This window comes from Saprolegnia diclina (assembly GCF_000281045.1).
Source record: "Saprolegnia diclina VS20 unplaced genomic scaffold supercont1.136, whole genome shotgun sequence".
Classification (NCBI taxonomy): domain Eukaryota; phylum Oomycota; class Saprolegniomycetes; order Saprolegniales; family Saprolegniaceae; genus Saprolegnia; species Saprolegnia diclina.
This window is the reverse complement of record NW_008246203.1, coordinates 86,197-95,287: the sequence shown is the minus strand read 5'-3', so window position 1 is coordinate 95,287 and position 9,091 is coordinate 86,197. Positions and strand designations below refer to the sequence as shown.

Below are 9,091 nucleotides of genomic sequence, written 5' to 3'. Positions count from 1 at the left end.
GTCTTGGTCTCGGCCACGTGCATCAGCTCTGGATTTCCTTCGTCAATCTCGGTTGGCTCGAGCTTTGGCCCGACCATCTGCGTGGGCGCTTGTCCAGCCGCCTCGTTACCTCCAGTGATCGTTGCCTGGCGCATCATGTTGGGAACTTGCCAATATGCCCTGACCATCCGGATAGTCATTGGTATTCGGATGGTATCTCTTGATGGTTGTTATTCCTCATCGTGGCTGCATCGGCCAAGCTATTCGTACATTACATCAACCAGGCTGAAACTACCAAGCTACTCGTATAATACGTCACCATGAACTGCTTTGGATTATGGTTTTTATATTACCGACATCGACGTGTGCCTCATTGATGATGGAGCTCGTCGTCGTCGTCGTCATCCGAGATATCTTCGCTGAGTCGTTCGCTTTTGGCAAGCTCAATCGCGCTTTTGATCATACTGATAGATCGGACGCGGTCTTGGCGCGAGAGGCTAAATGAAATGATGCCGACGAGCTGCCCCTTCTTGTCAACAGCCGCACCACCAGAGAATCCATTGTCGAGCAGCGCGGCGGACCGGAGAAGGGCTTTGGGAACCTCGACGCCCTTGTAAAGCTGCGAATCCGTGCCCGAGCAGATCGCGTGGTGCACGGTGATGGTGTTGTGGCCGCTGCTCGGGTACCCAAACATCCAGAGCTCATCGCCGGGCTCGACCATGTTGGAGTTGCCAATGTTGACGGCCGGCAGCTTCAAATGGCGCCAATCGAATCCGTCGTTGAGCGGGCGCACAGTCCAATTGAGCGCGATGCTGCGCTCCGTGACGTCTCCAATGTACAGGCCGCTTGGTGGGTCCGACCAAACTTCGCCCTCGATCCAGAGTAGAGCGACGTCCAGCTCGGCCTCCGAGACGTGCGGTAGGGCGCGTGCGTGGTACTTCCACGCAGGTGGCTCAGAGGCCGACTCGGTCGGCGCAATAAGCACCATGAAGCTCGATGGGTCCGACATGACATCGAAGCGCTCGCCGACGAGGCAGTGGAATGCCGTGGCAACGAGCCCACGCTCGTGCAGGACGATGCCCGACCCGACGTTGAGTAGCTGGCCGTCCATAGTCAAGACGGCGATACGCACCGTTGACTGCTGCACTCGACGCACAAGCGACGTCCGGTACAAGTTCATGGCCTTCTTGCGTTGTGCAAACTTGGCCGCGGGCGTCACGGGACCTTCGGACGTCGACCCAGCAGCTGTCGTCTCGTCAATATCGTCGTCGTCTTGGCCCATGTCGGCAACGAGGCAAGCGGCCATGTTAAGCAGCTTCACGCGTGGGCCTGCTGGAATTCCGAGGTCGCGAAGGTAGCCCGCATTCATCATCGTGAGCGCTTCAATGTCGATCTCTTCGCGCTCAAAGACGGGGCCGTACTTTTGAAGCCCTAGCGACGCCAAGAGCGACTCCATGACCTTGAACGACTTCTTCTTCGCTGCTGCTTGCTGCGCCGCGCGCTGCGACGTCCACCGGATCGCAAACTTTTGCTTCCATGGCAACGTCTCGAAACCGACGCCGTGAATGTCGCGGTGAAAAGCAGCATCCATGCTTGCGGCATCGTCCGTTGGGAAGGCGTTGCGGTAGAGTGGCTTCCATGTTAGGTCAAGGGACGCCCGCTTGTACCACCATCGACATGTCATCGAGACGACGCAGAGGTCGACGTGGTTGAGGTAGCTTAGCATACGCGCGAAAACGCCACGGGGCACCCAGGCGCGCGAGTGAATGAACGAATTGACGGGTACCACGCTGCCAGTGAGCACGTGTGGGAAGCACGAGTCGCAGACCCGGGACTTGTGCGTTTGACCACGCAGCGCAACGCGGTGACGGGAGCAATTGCTGCAGAAGCTGCGCCCGCAGTGGCGACATCGATGGGCACGGCGAAACATTGTAAACTTGTCCGTGCACTGCGTACATGCGTCGCGGCTGCTCGGCCGCGTCCACTTGCCACGATCCATAAAGGGCCGCGGGCCGTCGCTGGTGCTTACGGTGCTTATGGTGCGCTGGATCGCACCATCATCCGATGCATTCGATGACGTCGTCGATTCGATGGATGTTTGCCGGCGCTGCGTCGGCGGGTCCATCTTGGCCGCCTTCCAGTCCAGCATGCTACACAATCACGAGGTCAGCGACGGCCCCACCTTCTGTGCTCTCACCTCTGACGACGAGCTCCAAGACGAAATTGCAAAGTAAAAACGTCGCAGCGCAGCCTATAAAAAGACCAGCCCTCGATTGAAGAACATCGATAAGATCCTGCGGGGTGATTGATTAGATGAAGATCAAGCTTGATTCACAAAAGCGGCAGCAAGCTGATGTCGATGCACACAGCAGTTTCACCAACTACTAGTACCTCCTGCAGGAGCATTTAACATCATCAAGTCGGAAATTGCTCCAGTTGCTCTTTAGCTCAGACCAGGAACTTCGTCATGAAGTGATGCCACATACACACTGGAATGTACCAACGTCCAGTCACAATTTGCATTCGTCCACGACTCGTTGGCGTTTTGGAGTTGACGAAGAAGACGTACCGTCTAACTGTGTGGCATCCTGAAGGCCCCTATGTACTACCTACAAATGGGGGCCATCAGGATGCCTCACCGTTAGTCGGTGTCCTCAAAAGTACGAATCATATTTTTGCATCCTTGCGAGTGCGAACCAAAGCATTATACTAATATACTATTCCTGGTAGGAACGTTTACGTGGTGTACCAGCATCCCAGGGAATTAATTCGGTGTGTCGTGTCTCAATCCGGCCAACCCATTGGCTATATATAGAGCCATTTTGGCCAATGCAGTTTCATTGGTCTAAGCCAATCGCATCGCGCGAAACATGTCCAATAAAGTGCGATTTTGTAGTCCCTGTTAAGTGCTGTTACATCCCTGGACGTTATAGTTGATTAAAGTAAAACAATTGCGCTAAAGTGCGCCTGCGTACTTAAACGAAACTCACGCAACTTTCCAGTTAGGTGCGATTGCAGAAGCGCGCGAAGACTGCAGCAAGCGACGACGGCGCGTTGGCCCGGAAAAGTCTGCACACCGCAGCGCAGCGAAGGTCGAGCGTTGAATTTTGTCTTGGCCAACACGCCGACGTCGCAATACCGTTAATCAACGCTTCGCATTCAATACAAAAGTTCCTACCAGCTCACCCCGGAAGGGACCTGTTTATTGAATTCGTCGATAGTGCGCGTACTTAGTAGACATCATCGCATTTAAATATATATTGTCCCACTTTTTATTCGTAAAACTAGTCCTTTAATAATAAAAGACTATACCCCACGCCATAGTTAATGGCATTGTTTCTTTCTTCCAAAAATATTGCTAGCCAACATATAATGTGGAGCATACTTTGATTAAGAGAAACGTTTCAAGCCTGCCCGGTTTATTATTTTTGCGTGTCCGATCTTTTCCAGCGCACGTTCCGCATAATTCCGCATGCGTCTATGAACCATTCAGTCCTGGCATGCACGGAAGTCATCACTTTTCAAGCTCCCGCACACACAAGTCATGGGTCGCCGTCCTGCCAAGTGCTACCGCTTCCAGAACAAGAAGCCGTTCATCAAGTCGCGCTACTGCCGAGGTGTGCCCGACCCGAAGATCCGGATCTACGATGTCGGTAACAAGAAGGCGTCGGTCGATGCTTTCCCGTTCGTGTGCCACTTGGTGTCGGACGAAAAGGAACAGCTCTCGTCGGAAGCCCTCGAGGCCGCCCGCATTTCGGCCAACCGCTACCTCACCAAGTTCTGCGGCAAGGACAACTTTCACATGCGCATCCGTTGCCACCCGTTCCAGGTCCTCCGTATCAACAAGATGCTTTCGTGTGCCGGTGCCGATCGTCTCCAGACTGGAATGCGTCACGCGTACGGCAAGCCCACGGGTGTTGCCGCTCGCGTCGCTATCGGCCAGCCCATTATCTCGGTGCGCTCGAAGGACTCGTTCGGTCCCGCAGTCATCGAGGCCCTTCGTCGTGCCAAGTTCAAGTTCCCTGGTCGCCAGAAGGTTCTCGGCTCGAAGAAGTGGGGCTTCACCAAGTACGAGCGCGACGTGTACGCCAAGATGCGCCAGGAAGGCACACTTGCCGTCGACGGCAACCACGAAATCTACCGCCCGTCGCACGGTCGTCTTTGAGCGCCTTGCAGATAGGACTTTTATTTTAATTCATTGACTTGTGTGAAGGCTCATTTTTTCTGGGACGCCCACGAAACATGACCAGCACAGCGTATGATCTCACCGAGCCGTGCCACATCGACTTCCAACAACGCGCCCGGTCTCCAATGACCAGCGTTCAACGCAGGACAGGTCGGTAGGTAGCTGCAAAGGAAATCCGCGCAAGAGCATAGAACCTTTTGACCTAGATGAGCACGCGACCCTTTTCACAAGCCTCGAGAAATAGGCGCGTTGACCGGAGACGCCATATTTTTTATGTCGACGCCATTCGATCGCAATGCTTATGGTGCGGCGGTGAGCATCAGATTCGGCGAAGTCGAATGGATCCATGGCAATGCATATCCGGCTACCGTTACGGAGTATCCGGAAGATCTCAGTTCAAACGAGGTTCGCATTATTGCATCTCTCAGGCCGACGGTATAGCATGGCGGACTTGACGCAGCCGGACAGCGAGTGGGTGTTTGACTTTATCATGAACCTTTTCCAGTCGCCTGCGTGGGAGGTCCCGATCATGAGTTTTATCGACGAGAACTGCGCAAGCTTCGACACGGACGACGAAAACAAGTTCATTTACACCGACTTGCACCAGCAGTTCCGTGACGTCGGTACGCCCTCGACGCCACACTCGAGTCATAGCTTATCCACCCTACGTATGTCTAGTCGATGGCGTGCTCACGGCAAACCTCGCAGAAATCGGTATCTCGGCCGCCGACTTCGCCGACATATGTGTTCAGTGCCGCAACTCGACCGAGATCAGCATGGCTGTCGTCAACCAGATACTCGCGATCGATGATTTTCTCACGTTCAAGAAGCTCATGGTATATTGTAACTACGTTGTGTTGCTATGGTATAACAAAGGTACCAGGTGAAGCGCAACCTTGAGCTCGAGCTCGAGGTCATTACGGCCGTGCGCGATCAGAAAGAAAAAGCCGCGGATGAGGCCCGTGCGACGCTAGAAGCCGAGACGAAAGAGGGCGAGTGCAAGACCATGGAAGACGACGACATGGACATCAACGACTATGTCGAAGACTACTGGATGGAGATGGATCTACTCTACAAGCAAGAAGAGATGGAGCAAGCAGAGCTAGAGGCTGCTATCGCGCTTTCGATCGCTGTCGAAGAGGAGCGGTACTGTAAATGTCCTCCGCTTCAGAGACAGATAGGAGCGCGTTTCATGCATATATAGGTTTCGGCTGGCGTCGATTCAAGCAAAAGCGGCCGAAGACAAGGTCAAGCACAAGACAGGTCTCGTCGACATGGAGGTGGCGGAACAAGCCATTCTCCGCGGAAAGGAGCAAGCCGAGGAGGTCTTTCGTCGCAACAAGCAGGTGCTTGCGGAGAAAAAGGAAAAACACAAAGAGTTCCAAGAGCAGGTCCGTGATTCACTACTGAGCACTCTGATTATGTGTTTTCTAGGCCGAAATCTCGGATTTTGAGATTCGAAAGCGAGCCGAGTACTTGAAGGCGCAGCGCGACAAAATTCTTGAAAAGAAGAAGAAAGAGCGCGACGCAAAGCTTCAGGACTACCAAAAAGAGTTGAAGGTCACCGCGCCCGAGCCGGTAGCCTGTTGACTTTGCCTTTGAGATTCCACATTGTTGCGCCTTAGCCCACCGCACTGCTGGAGCGTATCCAAGACGCACCAATTGACACTGGTGAATCGAACGCAGAGGAGCGTCGGAAGGCACTTCGTATTGCTCTGGCCCGACGCATGAAACAGGTGCGGCAAGGTTGCTTGTATTATTCTAACACTCCTGGACTGTTGTAGGATCTTATGGATGCCTCCGACGATAAAGTTGCCAACCAAAAGATTCAAGTAAAATTGCCCTGGCATTTTGACGCCCAGTGAACCGTAATCGCTCATTCTCGCCTAGATGACAGACCTCGATGACAAGCTCAAGCGCGTTGAAGAAATGCGCAAGGTCAACCAAAAGAAGGAAGACGAGACCTTGGCGGAGCTCTCCAAGGTAGTCGTAGTTCTATGGAGAAGGGATCAGCTTCAATGTTGACCTTGTATTAGCACCAGAAGCGAAAGCAGAAGTAGCGGGGATAATGCATCTTCCATCGTGTACAGCACAAATTCATAAATCTAACAGAAGAGTCCCGCGTATCAAGACTACTTAGAGCTGTTGTGCATTCTTTTGTGTAGTTGTGCATTGTCTTGAGTGGATGGACATATGAGATATCCGACTGCAATCAGGAAACCCATGGACCGCTGGCTCGCTTCGGGTCAGAGCATTTGGTTTTCGCATGCAATCTCGAACACTTGGGCGTCCGCAAGTTGGGCGATGAGCGCAACAAGTTGACACTTAGGCGACTCATTAGCGTATGTGAAAACGGCAGACTGTACGAGCACACCATTTCCTCGTGGAAGGTAAGAGGCATTCCGTTCTGACCCATTCCTTTTGTCGTCGCGGCCCTACGCGGTTTACAAATCGTTTGGTCTGTCATCAAGGAAGCTTTTCAGTCTCGATGATAACCGGTACTTAATGAAGGTTGAGGGCATACATTGTGGAGGCGTGGACTGTCCGGTCTATCTCGTCGAGAATTTCGTCGTAAACGATGTTTTTGGTGTACGTACGGCCGTCGACATTGGTTTTTGAGTTGAGAGCCAAGATCCAGATATTGGCAAGTGCCTGGACGCGTGACATCGCAACGTAGAGCTGCCCGCGTGCAAAAACGGGTTCTAGTAGGTAAACAACAACACGAGGGACCGTCTGACTTGGGGACTTGTATATTGTCATGGCAAATGCGAGACAATCAGCGAACAGTTGACGCTTGAGCTGTGACGGCAGCACATTGTGTGGACCATCTTTGATACGCGTGATGCAAGGTTTGAAGACGTCTTCGCCACCTTGCGCAGCTGTCAATGTTGTAGCCTCAATGCATCGATCTCGCCGAGCGCGCACCAGGAGCCGAGTTCTTTCCGTAAACCTCTTCTGGGGCACACGTTGGGCAAAAGCATGATAGTGGCGTTGACCTTGGGTTCGCGACGGTGCGGTGGAAAGTCGGCGATATTGATGGAGTTGAGAAACTCATCTGGAAAGTTGATTGCTGTTCTTTTTTCAGCACGAAGGCTTCGCGCGGCCCTTGCCTTTGGGAGAATGCTTGGCACGGCCTTTGACGTTCGGAGGAGGCATGGCGCGGCCCTTACCTCCGGATGCACGCTGTGTTGGTGCTAAGCCCGAATCAAAGTCAAGGTCCAGGTCTAAGTCGCGGTCCAAGTCAAGCTGGTGCTGCAGAGATGGGGACATCGCACGACCGTTCCTTCTTTGCGGACGAAAGAGATTGGGACCCGACGCCGGACACAGGTTATCCGCAAGCGGGGTTCGGCAGCCGGCGCTTCTTTTCGTTCTGCTGGCAAGAAACGCCCCACGACCACCTCGTTACCCGTTTCCAGGTGAAGCGAGGAATCTAGTTCATAACAGGGAGCAGCTCGGGGGAAACTATTGGCCACCTGTTGCATTCATGGATGAGCATACATAGTGCACACGTGCCTCACGAATAATGAAGCGTACTCCGATCGTGGTGAAAATTTATGCGCTCAGCAAGTTTGCTGTTCAAGAGATGCGATGGCATATCGATCCTAATTCACTGTGCCATCAGGCATAGTACTCTATACTTGCGAAGACCCAAAGTAGAGAGCAAACATATACTTCCGAAAAACTCGTCGTCAAACTGTACGACAAAACTGGACCAATCACCGGCGACTCGAATCGTGTTTGCTTAGTGGACCGACTGTTATGGTGAGTGGCTCGCAGCTGGAACGCGTGTTCTTTTCGCAAGCCGAGCTCAGACTGTGTAAAACACGAAGGCGCAGTTTTCCGGGGCCTGCATTGACAGAATGCACATTGGTGTGAAGCAGCGAGGAGCTGTTGACTTCGTTGTCCTGGACTCGGAGGCGACGACAGACGCGAATCCTTGCGGTGGCCTGTTGCATCAGCAGTGCCTAGATTCAGGAGCAGCCGTGACAGGTCGGATGCTGGCAGCATGATAAGCGAGTCGGCATCATCGTCCCAATACTAACGTGGAGGCGGGGACTTTGCTGGACGAAGCGGAATTGCCTCACAGCTCGTTTGTTGTCAGCGACTCGAATACACGTCGTGCATACTGACACATCAAGCTCTCAGGCGTTCTCGAGTCCGTACTCACGCTGGAGTTGCGCCTTCTTTGCGGCATACTCAAGTGTCGCAGGTGGTGGCAGTCAAACTACCTCCGGTGTGGAACAGAGCTGCTCAACTGCCGGCACGGCACAGTGTCGAATCGCGTTCGATCACCGAACTGTTCCTTTGGAGGCGAAGCATGCAGCCGAGGTGGATACTACTTCCGAGATGAAATCGCAGAAGATGCGAGGACACCAGCCCTACCAAAATCGAGCGCACTAAACCTTTGATGCACTTCGCTAAGCTTGGTCGGCTGGCGTCGTTCATTTTCGGCTGCAGTTGCCTTGGCGCACTTTTCTTTCGTCTGCTGGCCCAAGCCACTGACTCTCCGCTTCACGAAGACGTTTCCTTCTCGTTCAACGCTTGCGCCTCGCATTCTTGCACTTTCGACGCAGCTCGTCGTTATTCGCTGCCAAGTTATATGGACATTTGGGCTCGGACAACAAATGCGAAAATACTAGATTTTTCGAGAACTAGTAGTAGCAAGAGGCCACTGCAATGCCAAGAAACCACGCCGGCGGATGTGCTGCACAGTGTGCTGCACACACATCACCACAGAGTATTTATTAACTATGTACGCGCACTCGTTTTGCTCGTAGGTCAGCTCAGTGGCCAAAGTGGCTTGAACACCTGTCGACCCACGAAGGAGGGTTGCTCAGATATCTGACCGTTTATATAATAGGGGAGAGAGACACCGACCGAGCACATAGAACCAACGCCGCACGGAGCGTAGTAACAGGCGAGAGC

General features: G+C 53.3%; 3 protein-coding genes across 3 annotated transcripts; 2 read left to right on the top strand and 1 right to left on the bottom strand.

Moving 5' to 3' along the window:
* Positions 1 to 285: 285 nt before the first annotated feature.
* SDRG_16588 (hypothetical protein) lies at positions 286 to 2,198 on the bottom strand. Its single transcript, XM_008622804.1, has 2 exons — positions 2,177 to 2,198; positions 286 to 2,129 (listed from the first exon to the last, which is right to left on the bottom strand). Exon 2 carries the CDS (start codon positions 2,126 to 2,128, stop codon positions 350 to 352), a length of 1,779 nt encoding a protein of 592 aa, XP_008621026.1. The 5' UTR covers position 2,129; positions 2,177 to 2,198; the 3' UTR covers positions 286 to 349.
* A 1,325-nt stretch (positions 2,199 to 3,523) lies between these two features.
* SDRG_16587 (60S ribosomal protein L10) lies at positions 3,524 to 4,144 on the top strand (the record flags this gene model as incomplete). Its single annotated transcript, XM_008622803.1, has 1 exon — positions 3,524 to 4,144. The coding sequence occupies one exon, from the start codon at positions 3,524 to 3,526 to the stop codon at positions 4,142 to 4,144; it is 621 nt and encodes a 206-aa protein (XP_008621025.1).
* Positions 4,145 to 4,586: 442 nt separating this feature from the next.
* SDRG_16586 (hypothetical protein) lies at positions 4,587 to 6,300 on the top strand. Its single transcript, XM_008622802.1, has 9 exons — positions 4,587 to 4,788; positions 4,844 to 5,001; positions 5,049 to 5,311; positions 5,370 to 5,556; positions 5,600 to 5,743; positions 5,791 to 5,901; positions 5,950 to 5,997; positions 6,056 to 6,148; positions 6,202 to 6,300. Exons 1-9 carry the CDS (start codon positions 4,608 to 4,610, stop codon positions 6,223 to 6,225), a joined length of 1,209 nt encoding a protein of 402 aa, XP_008621024.1. The 5' UTR covers positions 4,587 to 4,607; the 3' UTR covers positions 6,226 to 6,300.
* The last annotated feature ends 2,791 nt before the right edge of the window (positions 6,301 to 9,091 follow it).